Here is a 24,632-nt window from a genome sequence, read left to right as displayed (position 1 = left end):
GCTAGCTTTCTCACATGAAAGTCATCTTTGGTGTTGGCCCAAAAGTCTTCTATGGTGGGAACATGCCTGAATTCATTTCCATGAGATACCTTGATAAGACCATTAGGATCAAATCCTTGCCTTGTTGTATACCATCCTAGATGGTACCATTCCAATTCCTTCTCCACAGCTTCAAAGGAGGCCCGATTTGGGCAACTATCATTACCAATTATGATTGAGAATGTAACGCCTGTCTTTCCTTCGTTTCTCATCATTCTATCATAGTGCTCAAGTTGCCTGGCCAATTCCATTAAAACTACCTTGTCGGGTGGGTACCTTGGAAGCCTCTTGGGACAAACTATACTTCCTGCCACTCTAATGTATGTAAATTGCAGAAATTGGATGAACCAACTCCCATACTTTCTAATTCTTGCTTCTGCTTCCGATGAAAGTCTCTTAGCAGGTGTCCCTTGTAATACCCTTACTGTCTTCATGGCGAAGGCATCGCAAAATATCTTGTAATCCTTGTTGTTATGCAAATGGAGTTGTGGATAGCATTCATGTACCAAATATTGCCCCGGCCCACTACCAACTTCTCCTAAGGCCTTAAGTCTCGGACTCTTGTACAATCTAGCAATTAGGTAGACCAGATAGGAGCCCATGTAGAATTGCCTTTGGTTTTGTACAGTTCTGAGTTGCAATTCTAAGTTCTCGCTTATGATCTTAGCCCAATCAAATCTTCTTTTCCCCTTTTCAATCTCATCAATGAAGAAGTACATCCAGTTTTCAAATTGCATCCCTTGAGCTAGGCCCATGATCGGGCTGAGAAGAACAATGAGATCGCCATATTCTAGTTTGAAATCTGCCATTGTAAACCTCGATGATCTGCTAACACCTTTCTTTCCCTCATGAATCCAATTCTGCTTTAGATGCGCGAAATAGGCCTCTTGCTTATCTTGAAATGATTTGGTTGCCTAATCCATCATCACAACCGTCATGCCTTTGTACTGGGGAATGTTGAATGTTTCTTCGATTGCTTGTTCGCCGATGTTGGCCAACACTCTCTTCCCTTCATCAAAAATGATGGATTTACTGTTTAGATCAAATCTGGATACACATTCCATAATCAATTCCGGACACGGCAATGTAGGAGGAAAAGCTGCCGCATGTACAATTCCGCTTCTATATATCCTCTTTGCCAAGGGGGATTGTCCTTCCTTTAGTTTGTCCTTCATTAGTATCATGTCCACTGTACCGATATTGGTGTCGGTTATTCTCTTCATTTTCGAGAAGGGTGTTTTGGGCATCATATCCTCTTTGTCTTTCTTAGTGTTTGTCCGCTTGGGATTCTTACTTGCACTAACATCCTCCATACTCGTCGCCCTATTACAGGATGGTAGAGTGGTGGACCAGAAGGCAAGTAGAACCAAGGGAAGCAATCCTTAGACTAGAATGAAAGAAGGATGTCAGCTTAAGGACCCCTTTAACTCTAAATGATTAAAATTCACCTTAACCAATAATGGCGCAGCGACTTTTTGGAATTAGGACTAGACCTCAAGAACTTCAAATCCTTTGCAAATTAGAAATTTAAACATCTAAAGCTATCCACCACTTGTCCACAAAGAAAAAATCAGACTTTCTCATGTATCCTCTCCCAACAAAAATCGCCTAAGTCTGATATAAAAAGTGCAGTCCTAAATGGAGAAAATCAGACCTTCACACAAATTGCCCATGGCACATAAATCAGATCTGCTCTAGTAGAAATCGCCAAACAATGGAGGAAATCTGCCCTTTGCAAAGTCTTCTAACAATGAGAATTCTGTCCCAAGAGGAAAATCGCCAAGGAATGGAGGAAATCTGCTTTACAACAAATTCGCCAAACACCAAAATTTGCTCCTCAATGAAATTCACCAAAGCATGGAGAGGAAAAATGAAAAGTGAGGAAGAAATGGGAGAGAGGCCTCCTCTTATACCCAACTTCTCACTCCCTCTAAGCTAGCTGACTTGGTCCTAGAGGAGAGAAAAAAAAAAAATTAAATCAAAGTCAAGGCCCACAATTAAATACTTGGCTAAAATTTAATTTTGCCAAAAGGAAAATTGTCCTTTTAAATTGCCAATTAGCTCCAAATTGCAAAAAGAAATTAAATGGTGCCTTGGAGATATTAAATATTTCCATTTAATGAGGATTTAGTAATTAATACGTCATTAAAATTGGATTTTGGCTAACCAAAAGCCATTTTTCAATATTAAATTACCAATTTCATTAAAGGCAAAAAGTTTTCAAGGCAATTTTAATCTATTAAAGCCCATTTTTTGCAATTTGCCTCCAAATCGATTTTGCTATGTCATTTAAAACTTTGACAAAAATAAAATAAAATTGCCTCTAGAGCCAAAAATCGATTTTTGCAATTTAGCCTCATTTCTATAAAATTAAAATTTTCACCAAAGAAAAAAAATTAAGATTTTCCAAAACTCAAGTCTAACAAAATTTCTTCTTTTGAAAGATTATTGAAATTTACGTAGTTATATCCAGATTTTCAAAAGAAAACATCTAAGTACAAATTTACAATTTTATCCTGCCAAATATTGCTTGTTGAATTTTGTCCGGCCTAAGGATGAAATTGGTTGCTTTGGGAAATCAAGCGAAACCGGGTGAAAATAAGCTATCTCTCCCACATTTGGCCTGAAGGGGCCCACGGCTCAAAATTCTTTAAAAAAAAAAATCCAAATTGTTGGACAATCCAAAAATTCGCCAAGGCGATCAGAAAAAAAAGGGGGTCCCTAAAAATTTTGGTGCGATGGTGTGAAAACCTCATAACAGGTACATAACTTGTCTAATAGAAAACCGCCATATGAACAGACTAAAATCACCCATCTTTAGTCCCAAGATACCACCAAGTGTTTTTTTAGACAAACCACTTACCACCCTACAACCTAACCCAACCATATAGCATAGTATTTCAACTAGTTTAAAAAAAAATCATTACATTTAAGGGAAATTTATGATGTCTAAGACACAACTACTATGGCACACTCCTAGATTCGTCATTTTACAACATGCCTGCCATTGCCAATGTAGGGATTCTTGTGCCCCAATCAAAAGGACTAACCAAAAACTAGTAGACATCATAGACCTAGGCCATATTGCCATTGTTCAAACCTTTCACTGTTTTCCCACTTGGACCTTTTGCCCTTCGAGTTCTCCATCGAGGAACCCGAGGACGAACTGATGCCCTATTCTCCATTTGTAGCATTTGTTCTTCAATTCTTCAGCTTCTCCCATGCCACCTACACCTTCCCATGACACTTCTCCTAGTTCAAGCAGCCCGATCAACAAGTGAACGAGATTAAACCAAATTCTTGTGCTTCATGTGGATCTTCAATGGTCTCCAAAACATTGAAACCAACCCCAAGCACTGCTCATTCGAAAATGGAATCCAAACCCACTAGCATATCCTCATTCACCAAAGCGTTCAAAACCCATTTGATGACATCTGCATCTTCAACTAAGTCAAGCACCCACCCCAAAACATGCTAAGGATATCCATGTTGATACAATATAAGTGTTTTGCATCAAACAAAATTTTCTCCCAACAATGCTAAAATTGCATTTGACACGACTTTATTTTTGCATTTGAACATTCTTATTAGCCTTTGTAATTTTACCATCCCAAAGAAGGCTTCTTGTTGTCATGGTGTTAGAAGGGTAAATGTCACTTCTGTATGTATTGCAACTCCAAGTACTAAGGGACAATCGTTGCAATTTTCTTATTTTTGAAGCACACTCCATCTTTTAAAGGCCATTGAAAACCATTCCCATCCCACCACACGCTTAACTGCATTTAGTTGACATACAATATTCCCTCGAGCTCATTAATTTGTCATCAATCGACCAATTCGCAACAATTTTCAAATGTGAATAGAAGATTTTGGAAATCCTCCTTAGGTACCTCCCCTACTGCCAACATCAGCAGCCACTTCTAGAGTTTGTCCACCACCTCATTTCCCTATTTTTCAATATGGAAGATTTTAAAACTTTCAAAATATGATAATTCTTTTTGAATGACATTAATATACTTATGTAAATGCCATACTTGAAATGACACTACTATAATTGCCTTTCCAATAATCAAAGAATCACCCTCTAAATGCAACTTCGTAATAGCTAGTCTCCTACCAAACTTAATTACTTGTAATACTACTAACACCTCAGCTACATTATAGGTTCCATCTTCAATTTGCTTTGCATTGATAGTCAAAATGTTACCTTCACTATCTCTAACAACACATCTAACTTCTGATGGCCCTAGGTTGCATTTTGAGGCTCCATCAAAGTTTATTTTTATCCATCCTTCCTTCATCAAAGTTTATTTGCATTAATATACTTATATAAATGCCATGCTTGAATGACCCTCCTATAATTGCCTTTCCAATAATCAAAGAATCACCCCCTAAATGCAACTTCCTAATAGCTAGTCTCCTACCAAGCTTAATTACTTGTAATACTGCTAACACCTCAGCTACATTATAGTTTCCATCTTCAATTTGTTTTGCTTTGATAGTCAAAATATTACCTTCACTGTCTCTAACAACACATCTAACTTCCGATCGTCCTAGGTTGCATTTTGAGGCTTCATCAAAGTTTATTTAGCCATCCTTCCTCAGGTTAACTCCATCTAATGTCAACTTTATTTTCAGCTACTGGATGAACCCAGATCTGCCCATTAACAGGCATGTACTGAAGAACTATTACTTATGGAAGAGTCAATAGTCAAAGGATTTGAGTCATAAAGTTCAAGACAAAGAGAACACAAGAAAGATTTCAAAGGCAACTCAAGCATTCAGAATTTTGAGAAAGGAAAGTAAATAAGTTTCGCATGGCTGAGAGTGCAAGAGAAGCAATAGAAGTTTAAATCAAAACTCTCTTACTAGGTTCCTAGCATGAAGGTTGCATTGAGAAAAAAAGTTGACTCCATTTGAAAGGTTGAATGTGGAGGCATAAACCCCCAAAGTTCTTAGGGAATGAATCATAGGATTTTGTATGACATTGTAAGAAGTGTGATACAATATGGATAGCAAATGGTCAAGATGATGTAGGCTATTGGTTAAGATTGTTTCTAGCAATCTTAAGGAGTATAGCAATAGACTAATACGTAGATCTTGTGGCAAACTCCAAAGCCATGTGGAACTTAATTTAAAAAGTATTTGAACTCTTATAGGATGACAATGAGATTGTAACCAAAAAATTTAATACACAGAAATAAAAACATGAAAATGTGAGAGCTAACAATTGTAAGCCCAAGGAACTTTTGGTGAAATTGGTAAATCAAACAATCAATGGCCTAAGGAAGAGGTGGGTGATTTAAGGGTTTCTTATTTCACAAAGGAAGAAGCTGAACATAGTGTCACCCACCTTACTTTCTAGTGCTTATCATTGAGCAATGGGTAGAAAGAAATGATAAAACATTCTCTTTAGGGAAGAGGGATATAGAACAAGATGACAGTACTAAAGATAGTAGTGATAATGAATCTAAAACTATCTAGGAAACAAAGAAGGATATGCTAAGGATGAAAGAATTGAAGGCCAAGAAAGAAGCTACCAAGGAAAATAAGGAGCTATGGTGCACTTATTGAGTGAATGAGGATCTTATTAAAACAATCTATCCAAAGAAATAATTCTAGGACATTTGCCAAGCTCTTTGACATTCTAAGAAAAAAAGAAAAAGAAACAAAAAGTGCAAAAATGCTCTTCACACAAGGTGAACAATATAGCCCACCTAATGCACCACCAAAGAAACAAAATAAAACAATAAAAGTGCATCACCAGACAGATATCAAAATAGAAGACGAAATAATAATAGATTAAACAACAACAATGTGACAAGAGGCCAGATCCAATCTTATGAAAAAGGACAACCATGATTCAATTTTGTCAATTCAATGAGTGGGGAACTTCGCTATAAAGTGCCGAAGCAACTAGAACAAGGTAGGGATTCTACGCAAATGGTGCAAACCAAACCATCCTGAAGATAGTGACCGTTAAAGAAAAAGGCAATATTAATATGATTGATGTAGAAAAAGAGGATGGGACAATTTCGGCCATCACCTGAACACAAGAAAAAGAGACATATTTCCAAACCTGAGATGAAGAAAGAAAGGCTTCAAGAAGCAAAAGCAGAGGTAGACTATGTCATGGCAAAGGAATAAATGAGTTCAAATGAAAAAGAAAGCACACATACGTAGTTTGAATCTGATAAAAATATTTTAAGAGAAATGCTACAAACCACAGTTGGGATAGAATTGAAGATCTTTTAAATCTTACAGTAAGAGTGGAAATCACTAGAACTGTTTAAAATGACCAAAATGCCAAAGGAAAAGAGAACGGATCCAATAATAGAACCACCACCATATGGTGTACAAGCTACTGTCCAAATCTACTAGAAGCAAGCATAGGAAAGAAACTGACTATTGTACATATGAAAATTTTGGGAAAATGTCTCAACAAAAAAATTGTGGACTAAGGGTCTGGAGAGAATGTATTGCTAGAGGACACATGGAAATGCTTGGGAAAATCAATCCTTTGGCCACCAACATTCCGATTAGATAGGAAGAAACCTGATGGGATCAAATTTTTGGGAGTCTTAATGGCACAAAAGGCAATAATCAGGACAACATTTTTTATTGAATTCTATAATCATTCCAATTGAGAGATATCTCGATGATGCACTAAGAGGATGGCCGGTAGAAGCCAAAGCTGATCACAATTGGCAAAATAACATTTTGTTAATAAAAATTAAAGAGAGAGAAAATACATTGTAGATCTAAGGAGTTAGGTTTCAGTTGGAAGATAAGGCTCGGTTGGGTTTTGCAATTCCAGAAAATAGGATATTGATACTGATAAGATGAGGGTATATTTTAGTGACCTACTACAGAAAGCATGACAGATATGAAGCTTTAATGGGTTCATGCACTGTTTTAGAAAGTTCTTAAGGAGACTGAATTGGAAAATTGTCACTCTTGCAGATTTTATAAAGTGAGAAAGTTTTAGGTTGGCGCACAAAGAACAAGCTAGCTTTGAGCTATTGAAAAAGAAACTTACACAGGCACCTAGTTGACTTTACCAGATTTTAGCAAATCCGTTGAAGTAGATTGTGATGCTATTAGAGTTGTGATAGGGGCTATTTAGAGCCAAGGACATATAGCTTCTTATATAAGTGAGAAGTTGAGTGATGCAAGAAATACGTGCTCAATGTATGACCAAAAATTTTGTGATTGTCCAAGCATTAAAATTACTGAAGACTTATCTCTGACCAAAATAATTTGGTTTGTATACCCATCATTAATATTTAAATTTAGCAATTCAAAACCTAAGTTCAGTCATAGGCATGCTCATCAGGTTGAAGTTTTGCAGGACTACACCTTTGCATTGAAGCACAAAGCTGGAAAGTACAATAGTTTTGCAGATGCTACAAGCATTGCTTACCAAAAAATTAATCAGGTTTACTAGTTTGCAAATATGAAGCAACTAAATGAAGGACAAACAATTTGGAGGGGTTTGGGCAGTTTGTAAATGTCCAGAAGCATTTAATAGGACTTCACATTTGGATATCCTTCATCTTGATGGTGTTTTGTGTGAGAGGAAGCAATTGTGTATATCAGTAAGCTTATTGAGGTAGCAGTTGATCAGGAAGCTGCACAGTGGGAGCTAAAAAGGTTATTATTAGTCAAAAAAGAAAAATTAGCAGTAGAAGAGCAAAACAGTGGACCCATGGATAACCTTAGGAAGAGTTTGCATGCAACAATTCACTCGTGGTTTATGCCATTTCATATACATATAGTGATGATGCAGAAGAATATGCATAACAAATGCAGAAATTATATGCGAATGTAAAACAAATTGGGAACACAGCAATCTGAAGCATAAAAAAGACGCTGATTGATATAAAAGGCAGAAGTAATTTAAAGTAGGAGACCTAGCCATATTCTGAATTAGAAAATGTTTCCTAAAGGGACTTTAAAGTTTAAACATATTGAAGTTCAAGAAGTTTGGACCATGTTGGGGATGATTATCTCAGCTTGCATTATACTCGGAGGAGTTGAAAATGTGACATATCTCCTATATTAAATGTTGCATACTAATAGGTTGATGTCACAGATGTAGGTGAAAACCCCGTGTTCTGGAAGATGCATATATTAAAAAACTAAACCAGAAGAGATAAAGTAAGTCTTAAATGAGGAGGTTATTAAGAGAAGGCACATTAGATACAAACAACATTTGCTAAAACGGAAGGGAAAACACCGGAGGGGGCCACATGGATATCAGAATTAGATTTGAGAAAATTTGGAGGAGAGAAGATACTAATTTCAAATCTAATTTAGGACTCTCATATGAAGGTTGATGCAATGGAGCTCGACAGACTACAACTGGTAGCATATAACTGGTTAGTAGTCATTCAGAGATTCCAGGTACAAGCACTTCAGTTAACAAAAATGCCATATCACTCAAGACTGAGCGCAATCTTACTTTGTCCACTGCTATTGTTATAAGTGTGGTAGTGCTTTAGAGAGAGATTTTGGATGAATTGGAGCTTTATTTAGGGTGGAAGACATGGCACTCTTGTGTGATTGACATTTTTAATAGACAAGAAAATCTATAATATTTTTGGGTTTGACCTATGGTCTGAGACTTAATTCTAACTACTCTTAATTTGCTTTCTATTCAAAAAAATTTGCTAAAATACTTGTTTTCGTTTTATGTTTTGCTGGAAGATTGTATCCATACTTGTGCATGGATCTCCATGTAATGTAGAGGTTAAATAGAGCCAGACTGATATCAAGGTACAGTATTGTGCTTCACTGCTGCACCAGGTTCTATCCTACCAAATATAAAGCAAGCATCTGGCTGGTCTGTGCTTATTTTCCAATCATATAATATTGGCGTGGGCCTATTTTCACCGAGGAGGAGGTTAAGATGGTGGGGTTTAAAGGTGTATCACCTTTTTTTGGTCAACAGATTGAAAAAAATCAGTGTCGTTTATGGTCAAAGGTTCTGAATTACAAATGAAACTAAAACTTAATTAAGAGTCATGCCCATGCATAGCTATTATTGTTTTAAAGGCCTGCAAGCAATTTTTAGTTAATGAAATGGCATTCAAGGTGCATAGAAAATATATCTGCATCATCTGTCTTTATAACTTTGTTTGTGTAATTGTGTCCTATAAATGATAATATTTTGAGGAGGTGCAAGAGAAAAGAATTTGTACATCTCCATCATCTTCCTAATTATCTATGATTTTATGTTTTGATCTTTCTTCCCATCGATGATGATTAAGGGTGATTTGATAACATCATTAGGTTTAAACTTGATTAAAAAAATTAGTACCCAAACAAACAAGCTTGCCTATTTTAGATATTCTAACCTTGAAACATTTGGATACGGACCCATTTTGTTAGATTCTCTCCCATGACTCCCAGGAAATAATGCTGCATAATATGGATGCCAAATGAAGCTATCCCTACCCCAGCAAAGATCAAGGCATACATTGCAATTTTCCTTCCCATCAAATCATAGTCGGAGTAGTAGTATAATCTGACAATTTGGCTGATCATCATGGAAAAGACTGGAACCAGAAATCCAGACAACACAGATCCCATAAAACCAGGAATAGCATATTTCCATTCAGATAAGCTAATTTTCCACAACCTGTAGAAATTTGATCCCGGAGATTGATAGTCAATCTCATCTGAAGTTAAATCTCTGGTTATAATTTCTTTAGAAGCCACATTGCTGAGCCTTTCACTACCATTTACTGAATCAGGTGTAGAGATTCTGCATTAGGTTATTTAGTAAAAATTGTTCAGTACATATTGCAATACAAAGGGGTCGCTATGTAAAATTGTTCAATAGATATTCATATAAAAGAATAAAAACAGCAACTAAATAATCTGTCTGTATTCACCAATATGTTATTCACAAAAGCAGGACAGAAAAATACCTTAACTTGTCTTCTTTTGGACTGACTATCATTCCATCCTTAACCATTGCCAATTCTTGCAACCTCACAAGTGAAGCATAATTACCGACCTCTCCTTTGGTGATCAGTTCTTGGTGATTTCCTATTTCTACTATCCTCCCTTCCTGTACAACTGCAATTGTGTTTACATTCCTGATAGTGGATAGGCGGTGAGCTATTACAATAGTAGACCTTCCCATCATAAGAAAATCCAATGCCTCCTGTACTATGTGCTCTGAAGACGAGTCCAATGCACTTGTGGCTTCATCTAACAGTAGAATCTTTGGATTCTTGAGCATGGCTCTTGCAATGGCTACTCTCTGCTTTTGACCCCCAGAAAGCTGGACACCTCTCTCACCTGTCTGTGAAATTCAAAATAGACACATTCTGGTTATAGGAAGCATTACATCAAACAAGAAAGAGTAATCATTGGTAGTTGAGACAATGTCAATTTTACCATCTAATTTTAAGAAAGCTTTTATAACTATTAAATGTACTATAGCTACCAAACCTGAGTGTGGTAACCATCTGGCAGTTCACTAATAAAATTGTGTGCATTTGCAGCCTTGGCAGCCTCTGTGACCTGCTCTAGAGTAGCCAAATTGTTTCCATATAAAATGTTGTCAAGTATGGTTGTAGCAAAGAGTACGGGCTCCTGACTGACAAGCCCAATTTGATCTCGTAGCCATTTTATGTGAAGAGTTTTCAAGTCATGCCCATCCAGTAGCACTTTCCCTAAGCAAAACAAAGAAATTGAATTCGATATAAAAAGAAATGTTCCCTATTGACCAGATGACTCGATGAAACAGGATAACAGTAATGGAGAACTCTTTAAGGAGTAGATTTTCAAGAAAGTATAATACAATCAAGCTTATAAGACAGCAATGTGCAACTCTGTAGCTGTCTCTAGTTATGCTGAGCAGATCTAATATATTAAATTAATCTTTATCGTCTTTGAGTCATACTTGTATAATCTGTTTTGGTTGATTTGTCACGCTTATTCAATGACATGCTAATGTTCTAAATATTATTGGGTCCAAAGCTGTGATTGTAACAGTCTTACAGTTGATAATACTCTATTCTTTACTAGGCAGAGTAAGTGTTAATGAAATAAAAGGCTGTGCAATCAATAGTTGTGGATGAGAAGGTTATTGAATTATTCTAGTACTGCCTGGAGAACTATGTGGGAGCTTTTTGGACCTAGCAAGACTTACAGGTTATAAAGATTTTGTCCAAAAGAAACTTTAACCTATAGAATTGTTTCTGCTCTCAAACTCTATACAAAACTTCGTACATTCTTAAACCATCAATAGTACAAATAATGTTTTGTTGAATCTCTGAGACCTTATCCTAATTATTCTATGCAAAATTTCATTTACAGGCATTAAAGAAGAGGTCGTCAATAGGACACCTGCCTATTTAGCAGTGACCTCATGGCTGTGCCAGTTGAGCAAGCTTTACTGCATTAGTTTATGGAATGTTTCAGTCTTATCTGGTTCTGAGTGGTCATGAATTCTAATCCAATTGAAGATAAAAGAACAAATACCTGCTACAGGATCATAGAAACGCTCTATGAGGGAGACAACGGTACTTTTACCAGATCCACTGCTACCAACTAGAGCTACTGTCTCACCCACGGGTATTTGGAGACTGAAGTTTTTCAGAACCATAATATTAGGTCTGGTAGGATAGCTGAAGTCCACATTCTGAATCTGGATCTCACCCCTGACTTCAGCAAGTTTCAAGCCGTCAGTGCAACTATTAATGGAATTTTTTGATATTTTGCTGGTTTTAATCATATCAATTATCTTTGCCCCAGCCACCTTCCCCTTGCTAAACGTACTTAAGTTGGATAAACAATTTCCCAATGACCTGTACATTAATGACTATATTAGACTTGATAAGTAGGAGATATTTTCCACAGCAAGTCAAATTGTGATATTGCTATCAGGATTCAACTTTGTAGTTTTTAAAGTCAAACTCATTGACTATGTTTCATGAGTAGTGGTTCACATGAACCCATCTCTCATGAGAATAAACAGAGAGCTTAGCACTCCTTAGATCTAGGTGATTCTCACAGAGGTGAAGCACCGGGACTTCCCGGGAGGTCACCCATCCCAGTACTACTCCAGCTTGAGCATGCTTAACTACAGAGTTTCCTCCATGGTTAAACTTGTCAATATCACTACACAGTTGAATCTTGGTAGCAATATCACTATATTAGACTTGTCAACATGTACCTGAACTGCTTCATTTGAGAAAGAACAGTTTTCTAGTCAAGAAACCTTACATTCCACCCATCATAACAGCAAAAATTGCAGTGACACATTTTCCACCATGGGCTTTGTGGTTTCTGACCAGTACCCCTGCGTACCAGAGAACCAGAGACCAAGCACAGAACATAATGCCATAGGTCACTCCCATGCCTACTCCTTTAGCAAGCCCACTTTTGTGGCCAAATTTAAGACCTGCCTCCAAGGCATTCGAATAGGAATCAATGGCTCTCCTCTCACCTACAAATGAATACACTGTTCTTACCTGTCCAATCACCTGTAACACATAATATGCATACATGCCATTCTTAAACAATTCAGTCTCTTAAATTTTATGCAATAATATATACAAGGAAATTCATTAAGATATGTACCTCTTCTGCAATGACTCCTGCATCTTCATATGCTTTTTGACTCTTGGAAGTTAACCCTTGGATAGAATAAGAGTACATTATTCCAGCAAGCACCATGAGTGGCAGCACAGCAATGGTCACAGCAGCCACTCTCCACACCGAATAAAATCCAACCACAAAACTTCCGACAAAAGTTGCCAAGTACTGAATAAACACACTAACCTGCATGCAACACTACTACCAATCAGAACTTGCTATTATGATTTGCTTGCAACTGCAATAGAGTTGCATGCTCTTCACCGCGTCACTCAATTTCAGCAACAGACAGACCAGGAAAATAACATGGGCATTACTATTTCCTGACCATATTTCTAGTTAGCATCGTAGTCTCCATAAATGCGTCTGTTTATGTGGGCAGGAAAGAGTGCTCTTTAATAAACTTAACTAAACAACATTAAAAAATGATTTATGTCACAGCCTAGCCAACAAGGACCCCTGGAACAAAAATGATTTTCACTTCCACCCTGTATTTGTTGAGCAAATCTTCTATCCCTTGATTTTTCAGCCAAGCTTGAAAATAAACTGAGCTTTTGCCAATCCATCTATATACTAGGAGAACATGTACAATTGTCGAACAATATTGTACAACCATGTGACTTGAACAAGACAGATAGCTAAGGCAGAGGGGACGAAGTTGAATAGGAAGGATATAAATGGAGACGACTTTGGCTAAATAAATATCCTGGCAAGGCAGTTGATTTTGGTAGGACACAAGATTTAACTTTACCAGAATTCTGGCGCTAATGTCCACAAAACCCATTTTTATTGATGCAAAAGCGGAAGGATTAGATACGAAGGGACTTTAGCAGAATATTTGCGTGTGCCCGCAAAACCTATTCGTAATTATACCGCGCCAAAAGAATGAGACGGAAAAGAGACTTTGGCAGAAGTCCTACACAATAGTACTTGGTAGTAGCACACAACTGAGCTTAAAACAAATTCTCAATAGGCTTGTACCAAAATACCGAAAACTTGTGGGAATATTGAGTTTAACAAGACAGTTACTACCCTGATTGCACACTAAGATATTAGAAATCATTTGCACAATTTCATATGAGATTCCAGGCCCGGGAGATTTTTGCAGGATAGATGATCTTGTATTTGAGACCACTAAAACCTTCATAGGAGACATTGAGCAAAACTGAAAGATAACCTAGAAGTCTGCATGGATTTTGGTGGAAAAGATAACCTAGTAGAATGAGAAAAAACACTGACCACCCTCACCGATGGCCTCAACCTCACATGAAAGGATACAAGTAAAAGGAGAAAAGGAAAGAGTCATTACACTGACCTTCTCACTGACGGCCTCTTGGAAGAGGAGCGTATCTGCAGAAATGCTATGTACTATTTTTCCAGTCCTAACATCCATATCATAGAAGCCCACATCGCGGCTCAATATGGCTTCCAAATACCGGTACCTGGCTTTTGCAGCCTGTCGCTCCCCAGTATGCATCCAGCATCCTACTTCTGTAATTTTCAATATTACCATGACATGAACATAATTGTTCAGACCAAATCGGTCTAAATAATATTAAAAGTCATTTGCTTTCTGTTTTGCACCTCCTAATACATCTAGCTGCATATTCTCAATGTTATGTTTGTGTACTTTCTACGTTTTTTTTCATACTTCATTTAGTTGCATTGAGTGTTCCTCTTGTGTAATCATAAGATAGTTGTACCTTTACATTTCAATTTACCTATTTTAGGTATTATCTATTTGTCTTCATTAACAAGCCTCGCAACAAAAAATCTTACCAGCCCAAGAGGTTATAAAAGATATGGCTCCCACACAAACAAGGTATATACTGAACTGTAACAGAGCAGACAAAAGAACATGGGGCATTACGATTCATCTGAATGTGAAGAATAATTGAAATTAAGACTAATTCAGATATGAAATTTGAAATTTCATAAGTAAAAAGAATAGAACTACTCAAAAGAAAATCTCATTCAAGAGAGTCCATTTCATGCCTTAGTAACCATCTTGGCCATCTCAGAAGGATCCTCCTGATTTGTTCCAAAGGCATTGACTATATCTCCCAACAAGACAAAGAAAGCTGGCCAAATAAAACCATGAATCACAGCTGCAACAGTTCCGATAATCATGAGTATATAGTCATATGCATCTGCAAAAAATAAAAGTTTTATAAACGAAATTCCTTGAATCTCTGAACTTTCACTTCCATCTTCCTCAACCATCTCTGTGTCTTTTTCCCCCATTGTACCTGTCCTCTCCTCGTGCACGTCAATTATTTTTCAAAACAAACCCACAAGTTTCCCAACCCCGCTCAATGATCCACTTTCCTTGGCTAAGCTGGTAAGCTCTGATTCTGTTTTTCTCAGTTTGAGAATGAATTCACAAGCTTTTTCATCTTCTGCAACTCTTTTTCATACTGATGACGGATCACTCTACATATTGATGATAAAAAAATAGCAAACAACAAAGACAGTTGCACCAATGATCCACCTCGTTTGGTTAAGCTGCCAAGGTTTGACTTTGCCTTTCATGAAAGATTGAGATTGAGTACACAAACTTTTGCATTACACAAAATGATGATCTTGTTTTGCTAAGTTCAGAGCATATTCATAAGATGTCAGATTGCAGAAAAGACCAAGCTTCTTAAATTAAGCTGTCAAAGTATAATTCTAACTCGTATATGATTCATAATAAACTGACAAGAACTCACAAGGTCTCAGTTTGTATTCATAACAGACCGCTGTTCACTAAATTGCCTACAGAACTTATAATACTTGTCTTTCAAATTCCACGAATAACTAACCTCCATCAGCCAAGCTGCCAATGGCCAAGCTACAAGCTGGCATTTTAAATTTCGCTGTGCAAACAGTAAATTTTTATCGAGTATCTTTCTTTTTTTGTCCGATTCTGATCATTCGTTCTATTGAAATTCCAGCGCGTCTTTTGTGATCAGAAAAGAAACTTGGCTACAAGCAACAACCTTAACGAAATATGAAATTTCTCGCCAACACATTAAAGACGTCATTTATTTTTGCCTCCATTTTGGCCACACTGTCTGTCTTAAAGTGTTTGTTGGTGTTGAAATTTTCAACTCCTTATTAGATTCCCAGTATTGTATTATAATTATTATTGTGAATGATGTATGAAGACGACGTTCAAAACCAATGGAGAGATTTCGGTTCTAAAATTATTAAAACGCAGAATGATGTACAGATGAGAATGATTCCCCACTACATTTTATTATTCAATCAAATAATAGAGTTAAACTGAACATGGAGTTGACCGTATAAACATCTCCCTCTCCTCAATCTTAATTATAATTATGTTCTGTCGTAAACTATAATTCACTTTTAAAATTTACCGTTGGATGCAATGATGACGTTATGTTCTCTTCATATAAGGGTAAATTATATTAGTGGAGGGAAACGGGTGGAACCATGAATCTATTTGTATAATAATGATAATGATGATGAAACTTATATATTTATGTCAATTTTCACTTACTTTAATGCTTAATAAGTAGAATATTTTACAGCAATTATATCTTTATAAATAATGTACTTTACGTAAAGTTAGTTCAATTTTCTAATTTGCCATCCCTTTCTATTAATTCATTTTTTTTTTAATTTGTCATTCGTTTTCTTAGTTGAGTTCAATTTTTAAATTTGTGATTAGTATTTATTTTTATATGTTTAAGTTGATTGTATACATAATAGTACATATTCTTATGTTTAATTAAATATTATATATTTATGCATTCATTTGTACACACTTTTTCTCTATTTTAGGATTGTCATTTTAATGTTTAAAACAATCTTATGACATGACTATGTAGAATTGATGTCTAGATTTTAGAAGTTCTAAATTTAAAATTTAACTATTCTTATTTATTTCATTTCTTAAAAGAGTATTGATACATATTTTGCATAATTGGTTGCATTGTTTCAAGACATTCAATGTGTATTCATTTACTATGAGCTAGCATTTGCATATCATCATTTTATTGGGAATAGTTTCTCAACCTTGTTCTTATTGTTAAGATTATGAAAGTGTGATTTTTGGATGTAAAACAAAAAGACTTAATTTATATATTGCAGTTTTTTTGGCTAAAATAAATATTTTCAATTGTTTGGTGTTGTCTATAGGGTGGTGTATTTTGTGTAGATCTATTCAATTGCTTCAATTTTTTTAAAGGGGTCCAATAAGCCCACTGAATCAAATGTTCTAGCCTTCAAAAGTTTGCATGAGAAATAGAAAATATTATTGCATGCATAACTAGATTGTAAAGGAAAGTTGCATATATTGACCAACTTGATGCAGGACCATTTAAGTCTACAAGCAATCCAACATCAACCAAAATAAAATCAAGTTTTCTTTTTGTTTTTTTTAATCTTTTATGTATTTTTATTGGTTTTGGTGATTTGATTCAAGAGAATATTTAGATTTAAAGTTGGTAAAATTCAAGGCATCATTGGAAGAGGGGCTTGATGGATACTTGTGGTTTTTTGTTTTGTGAAAATTGAATGAAAAATAGTAGAATTTTGAGTGGTCAAGGGTCAAGGCTTGCTTGGGAACCAAGTTAGAGGCTTGGGTCATTCCAAGAACTATGATAACCGCTAAGTGTTTATTGTGCAAAGTTCTTAATAATTTTGGAAGTTCTAAATGGGGTAGGAAGCTGTAACAAAGAGTTAGGTTGGAGATTTAACTAATTTTGAGAACCCTAGGAATACCTAACAAGTCATGTATTACTTCAAGTCCCAAGAGAGAGGAGTTGCATGTTTCAAGAGCTCCTAAATATTTTAAAACCCTTGACCACAATAATAGTTCATAAATGGGCTTGAACCTCTAATGAAGAACGAGATAAATAACATTTCATGCGTTAATGAGGAGGTGGAAACCTCTAATAAAGGGCTTAGCCTCAAGCTTAATGGGTTTAAGAATCCAAATAAAAGGTGCTAAAAATTAATAAATGCCTCCCAAAAAAATTATAATGACCAACATAGTAGATGAAGGATGCATATTAAAGAATGACACATTTTTTCTTGTTAAGAGACGAGGTGTCCATCGACTCCATTAAATTCCACTATAATTGTGTATTTCAAACTCATTTGAAGGGGATATGGAAGTTTCCTATAGATATTTTCCATCAACTTTCTAGTTTCACTTTTCTTGCAATCATCTTTTTTACAAAACTCTTATGTTTCCACAACAGTATGTGGGTCATGTGATCAAACTACCTAATAATGCCATGTGGTTAACATCATAACTTGTGATGTATGTTATGAAACATCACAACTTATGATGTTTGTGTTATGAGACATTTAATAGGACATTTCTCATTAGAATATAATTTGAGCATCACTTCTTAGGTGGTTTTATCTCATAGGTTCAAATTACCATTTGATGATAAGACAATAGTTTTTTTTATTGATTTGTGTTGTTTATTTGTGCATCAATATTTTGGATCACACTTTTTGATCCATCATTAGGATGATAGAGATCATTAGAGAGCACAAGGGGGCAAATAGTATTTTTATTTCATCATTGGGTGGTTTTTTGTTTTTAATTCTCCATATATCAGACCTTAGAGATTGAGGTTATGAGCAGAGTTTTGTAGATAATATTAAGCAATAAGAATTTTGTAAAATATTTACTTGGTGATACTCTTATGAATGTTTTTTCTACTAGCATGTTGTAATGGTTTACTGAAAATGCATTGATTTACTTTAGAGTGGAGTTTCTAAAATAGTTTTCCCTACATATACTTTTGTAATAGTGTATTATTATTTTATGTTTGAATGTGTTTCTATTTATTATGATTATTTAAATATCACAAAAAATCTCAACTTTACTTTAGGTGTTTCTATGTATCTTGTTTCCATCTACAATAATTTGTCAATAGGCATGTCAATTTAAATGTATCTTTATACCTTACCAAAAAAAGGCATTAAGAATGTGTCAAACTTGACAAATCCCCCTTTAGGTGCATATTTTTCTTTCCCAATTTGTATGCCTATTGAAATATATAGGTTAGATCATCCTCCAAGGTGATGAAATGATTAGGTAGGGATAGTTACAAGCCTGTAAAAGGGACGAAGTCTAAGTGTTTATATTTCTCAAGATTAACTTGCTATGTATGACAATAATAAATTTTATTTTGTGGATCAGAAAAGGGCTACAAAGTATTATTGAAATCCTAGATCATGTTTAAACATGAGGAGAGAGCATACACACTTAAAATTTATCCCAAAAATAAACCATTCATTCTCATAGAAACATAAATCATGTGTAACTGATCTAGTGATTAAAAGATATTTTCAACAAACATTGATATACAAAATGAGTTATTAGTTTTAGAAATAGCATTGGACACTAAAACATGTTGGAAATTTAATAAAATGAGTCTTGTATATTTTATGTTAATGTAATAAAGATATTAGTAATAAAAATACAACTACTACAAAACATAGAAAATAAATGCTAGTGGCATAGCTTGATTGATGAGACCCTCATGTGTTCTAAAGCACGAGATCAACGAGATCTGGCATCCCTCCACCTCAACTCATATTAGAGAATGTATTGTGTTAGATAATGAGAGTTGGGGGCGGGGAGGGCGAGTCAATTATAACTAGTTATTCTAAAGGCCTTAAAACACTTTTCTAAAAAAAAAATCACTTTAACCTTTCATATCATTAACTCGATAACCAAATCTAACATTCAACTTAATCATTCAAACAAATTTTAACTTCCTCTACCAAGTATTAGAGTAAACTTTCTAGCTTATACTGAGTTGAAGCAATAAACAGTAATCATGAAATAAACATGCTATAAACATTCACACAATTTTGACACAAGTATTTAACATGGAAATTTTGTAAAGAGAAAAATCACTTGGAAACTAGCAACCCAAAAATTTCACTCCTCCCCTCTTCTCTCAGTATGTCCTATTTCTAATACATTGTTAATGTGACATTGTTCGACAATTTTCACCAAAGATCATCTAGACCTTATCACTCCTTGAAATATCTAAATAATGGCCTACTCTAAAGGACTTATAAAATATTCAACAGGATGTCACCATACAATAGATTTACATATAAGACTATTAGGTCCACTTGGTTAAGAGATTTTATGCTACAATGGTTACAATGCAACAATAAAATGATATGTTGAGTTTAACGTTGCCTTGTTTGTTCAGATCTCTATGTTTCTAAATCGTTTTCCTCCTTCAACCCTCTTTCTTCCTTCTGATCCCTTCTAGTTGATCCCCACAACAACTCATCCACTTAGCACTTCTCTTTCCTTATCTTCACAATGCAACTCTACTTGGTTATGTTGGAGTATTCAAATGGGAAGAGTACTTTTGAGAGGGGGCGGTGAATTAGAAGTACCACACTTTCATCTTTTCAAATCCTTTAAAACAAATAACTAAAAGTAAACTTCATGCATGTAAACATATTAAATAAACATAAAGTAAACACATGCATCAACACACATAACACCAGAATTTTGGTAACCCATAAACCCTCCAGGAATAAGAAGGTAAAATTGGGGTGGGGATGATACCCACAAAATCACTACAGCAATAATTGTTTGACCACTTCTGATGGTATGCCCTGTTAAATGCCTACCCTATTAAAGGTTTTACACTATGTCAATAGTGACCTAGTTAAAGGATTTAAAACACTTTACATAAAGTGTCACCCTATTAAAGGATTTAGTCACCTCTTCAAAGGATTACAAAATAGCTGTTAAGCTAACCTATCATCATAGGATTTTCATTATCTAATACAATTGCTAGAGAGTATGAGAAATCTTTGACTTGATTGCTTATAATCTTCAATTATTGATTTCAAGTACTTGATCTGCTCATTCTGAAGTGGTCCTTGATTGATTTGATAGCTATTCATATCCCTTGCTTTGTTCTGATCAATTGGATGTGCAATTGTTGCTTTGTTCCTCTAAGTCTTTCACACTTCCCACTGAATTTTTCTATAGTTTACCCATACTCTACTCTCATCCACACATACAATGGGATTTTCATCCTCCTTTTAAAGATTACGAAGACTTAGGGTTAGGTATGGATCTACGATCCATATTGAATCTTTAATTCCCGCTCATTCCTTGCACTTTTCTCATTGGTTGCATGCCTTCTCCATTTTTCTTATTGGTTGCATGTTGATTGCATAGGAAATAAAAAGATTCGTTCTTATCCTTATTATCTTTTGAGATCCTTCTATGTCGGCTCAAAAAATGGTTTACATCTAACTTTGTGAAGGCACAAACTCATATGTTGATTTTTGTGTTACTTGGCACATATTAGATTATTGGTGCTTGGCACATATACTATCCTACTTTGCTTGGCACCTATTGCACTCTGTCTTGCTCGACACATGTATGACTTTGGCTCACTTGACACATGAAGCATTCTAACTTGCTTGGCATCAACTGTGACTTGGCACTTGTATAATGCTCGGTACCTGAAGTCACTCAGCACTTGTTGGAATTCTAGCTCAGCACATACTGTAGCTCGACATATGTAGTGTACTCAGCTTCTATGTAGAAAGTGGTTAATTGTGTTGACACTCAAATGTCAAAACCATTCTGAGACCAATAATCTCCCCCTTTGACATGAGTGTCAAAAACACTTAACTAAACATTATTGATCTGACCTTATGAGTACATTAATCATTCTGCTCTGCATATGTACAAAATTTCAAAAAAAATTCAAAATACCTTATAACTCCCCTTCAGCTGATTGTGCCTTATCTATTCTTGTAACCAAAATTCTGTGTTGAATGTACCTGATACTTGTTGCATTTGTCATGTTTCTGTAATCTGTACCTATGTGTTGAGCTATTTTGTCTTTTGGCTATCTACAATCTTTCCCCCTTTATTCTTCGAAAGAATGAGTGAAAGAATGTAATCAAAATGCTAAGTATTCTGCCCCTTAGTTATATCTTCCTTATTATTTCTCCCCCTTTTTTGACACTTATGTCAAAGGGTTCTAAGAAGTAATACCATATTTAGCCAAAAATGTATTGTTTACCTCCATTATCATTTTTAGAGCTACATCCTAGTTTTTCAAAGCAATTTCAAGTGACTTATGCTGAATGACAGTCTTTGCAGCAAGATTGACGAGCCCATCAAGTGTAGAAAGATAATTGGGATCTTTCTTGAGAACATTCTCTACATAGGCTTGCTCTTCATGGAGGACCTCCAAATGTGGGATTATGGAGGATTGAATCTACATTAATTTGGCCTTAATATTGGCTTCTTCACTTGTAAGTGTAGCTAACTCCTTTTGAGTGTGAAGCAATTAAGAAAAATGCTTCTCACTTTGAGTTGGATCTCTTGGTAATTGCATGCTAGAAATCTTAAGATTTGTCTCCAAGCTCAATATCCTCTGGCCTGTCTCTTGTGTGAAATTGAAAAAATCACACAACTTTTTGTATAGTGAGAAAATGTTCTCAAGTACAGTTTTGACCTTTTCAATTTTCTTGGCCAATTCTACCTATGCAAGTGCTATTTCATTTGATATTTTCTCATTTACCTTTCCCTAAAATTTCTTTTCAGACCACTCCATAAGTTTGACATTTGTGTCCTAATCTTCGCTTGTCACCTGGTCAACTATATCTGATAATTATTCTAGTATAGGCTTTGACTCATTTGGTGACTACAAGCTAAAGGCATCCATAAAGATGTCCTTTATCTCAAGTAGTGCTTGCTTGTGCTTATACTCCTTTCTAAGTATTTCTCGTGTTCTCCTTCTATTTAATGCATCCTACATCTTTGTAATCTGCTCAATGGTGATAGTTTTTGAGTCATAGGCAGGTATTACTATCTCTTCATCTAGCTCAGGGTCTCCAGAGTGAAGTACCCTGGTCACCTTGCTTGAGCTCAAGCCTGGTGTTAATATTTGCAAAGGTATTGCATCAGTGCTTGGCTTTTGAAGAGTTTTTGTAGGAGTGCCTATTTTTGGTAACTCTACCAGTGTTTGTATTGTGGCCTGCTCCTCTTCTTTTGATGTGTCCTCCTTGGCTTCTTCAGATTTCCCTTGATCTATGACAACAATTGGTGGGGGTGTACCTATTTTTTGTATTATAGGATCAGATGTAGCAATCTGTCATGTTTGCTCTGTGTGTTTCTCAGCCTCTACACTTGGCTTCTGCATTGTAGTATCAATTATTGCAGATGTATCAACTGTTGGAAAAGGTGGTGGAAGCATTAGGAGTTGACCACTAGTAGCTATAAAGATGGAAGATGGTTCTTTTGGTTTCACCTTGTCTTTTATTGGTCCTACTACTACCTTTTTCAACTCATCCACACTTACTAATACTGGATTTGTGCATAATTGTGCTTGCAGCATTGATTGGTGAAGGATCTTGGAGAGATCCTCTATAGTTAGGGGGTTGATGTTTTGAGTAGAATTGTCAAGAACATCCTTGATTATTATAGTGTCTGCAGGTGTGATGGTCACATAAGGAGGGCTAGGTTGTGGCATTTGTGTGTCTTGCACACTTTGTTCTTCTTGCTATTGTTTCTCAATTGTTGTCATATCTTCTCCCTTTTGTGTTTCCTCCTCTCCTTTTTCCTTATCCTCTTCCTCTTTCTTCTCTTCTCCTTTCTTCTCTTCTTCTCTTTTTGTTGCTTTCTCCTCTTTTTCCTTCTCTTTTGTTTTCTTTTCCTCCCCTACTGCTTTGGCTTCCTTTTCCTTCTCATTGGCTTTAGCCTTATTTACATCCTTATCCTATCCCTCTTCTTCACCTTTATCATCAGTCAATTTGTATATTGACTTCCACAATTTTGTGGACTTATTCACTACATCTTCAATTTTATTTTCCAAAATACTGAAGGCTCTATATTTTGGTGCAAATTTGCCACCATGTTCCTTAGTAGCCTTACTTATTTGACCTCTTGTCAGGTCAGGCATCACTTGTGCTAAGGTAGATTCTTTGATCTCCTTCTCCATTTTGAGACAATAATGCCATTTTTTTTCAACTATCTCATATAACTCCCTAGGCATGGTATTGTCTAGCTCTAGAGGTGTGTTCTTAAATTTAGCCATCATGGAACATACAGATTCCTCTATTTTGTTTTGTTCTTCTCTACTTGTTAAATTTAAGGCTTTTCAAATCAGTCAAATCTGCATTCTTAATATTTTCACAAATTTTATCTATGGCAGATTTGGGAGGATGGCATACCACTTTGAATTGACTGATATCCTTTGATTTAGTTCTCTCCTCATCATCAGAATCTGGCTTTGCAACATACTTTCTTCTTTTCTTTTGCACTTCACCAATCATTTCAGTGACCTTCTTCTTCTCTTTTGCTTGCTCCTTGGTCTTTTGAGTAGAGGCCCTTGTGGTAGCTCTTGTTACTGGTGCTAGCTTGGCTTGAGTTGTTTTTGTAGCCTTCTTTTTCTCTTTTGGTTGGGTTGGAGGTTGAGTTTTAGCCTTTCTTTTCTTTGCCTCAACTTGTGTAGGTGCTTCCTTGGCTTCTTCTTCCTCAACACCTTCCTCCTTATCTTCTCCTAATCCCTGTGTCAATTCCATAGGGCCTTGCCCTTGTTTTTCTTCTTCACTTTCACCTTCTTCTTCTTCCTCTTCAGCACCTGTTGCCCCTTCAATTTCTACACCAAATTTATTCTTTATTTTCTTCATCAGTTTATCCTTCTTCTTTAAGGTGGAGGTTGTTTTTAGGTCCATATCTACCTTGGAACGTACAATATCATATGTTCCAAAGTGAGGAGCCTCCTTATCAATCTCTTCTGCAAGCAATGCAATGATTGCTATTGATGCTTCATCCATGTCTAATTCATAACCTAATGGCCTTAGCCATCTCACTCTTGGAATTGTTGCTTGGATATAAGTGTAGTCAATGTCTACCAGGAAGCATATGTCATTGATATGTTTTTCCACTAGGGAAACTAGTATCCTAATCCTTTGCTTCATGGATTTCTTAAAATCCTCAAGGT

The 24,632-nt window shown here is 35.8% G+C and overlaps 1 protein-coding gene across 2 annotated transcripts in view; it reads right to left on the bottom strand.

Annotated features, from left to right (window-relative positions):
* The window catches only part of LOC149565848 (ABC transporter B family member 19-like), a 73,380-nt gene extending 58,106 nt beyond the window's left edge, over positions 1 to 15,274 (bottom strand). Inside the window, exons 1-9 of one of the 2 annotated variants that reach the window (XM_089819344.1) lie at positions 14,650 to 15,274; positions 14,434 to 14,488; positions 13,970 to 14,145; positions 12,640 to 12,840; positions 12,283 to 12,542; positions 11,539 to 11,864; positions 10,504 to 10,727; positions 9,975 to 10,354; positions 9,399 to 9,808 (exon numbers count right to left, since the gene is read on the bottom strand). In XM_089819344.1, coding sequence (XP_089675470.1) covers positions 9,399 to 9,808; positions 9,975 to 10,354; positions 10,504 to 10,727; positions 11,539 to 11,864; positions 12,283 to 12,542; positions 12,640 to 12,840; positions 13,970 to 14,145; positions 14,434 to 14,488; positions 14,650 to 14,898 — 2,281 coding nt within the window. In that variant the 5' untranslated portion in view covers positions 14,899 to 15,274. The remainder of the gene's footprint in view (positions 1 to 9,398; positions 9,809 to 9,974; positions 10,355 to 10,503; positions 10,728 to 11,538; positions 11,865 to 12,282; positions 12,543 to 12,639; positions 12,841 to 13,969; positions 14,146 to 14,433; positions 14,489 to 14,649) is intronic. The other variant, XM_089819345.1, reaches the window with a different exon arrangement.
* Between the last annotated feature and the right edge of the window lie 9,358 nt (positions 15,275 to 24,632).

Source organism: Cupressus sempervirens, chromosome 3 (assembly GCF_028749045.1).
Source record: "Cupressus sempervirens isolate cs-2001-9-10 chromosome 3, ASM2874904v1, whole genome shotgun sequence".
In the NCBI taxonomy this organism is placed as follows: domain Eukaryota; kingdom Viridiplantae; phylum Streptophyta; class Pinopsida; order Cupressales; family Cupressaceae; genus Cupressus; species Cupressus sempervirens.
This window is presented reverse-complemented; position numbering and strand designations above follow the sequence as displayed.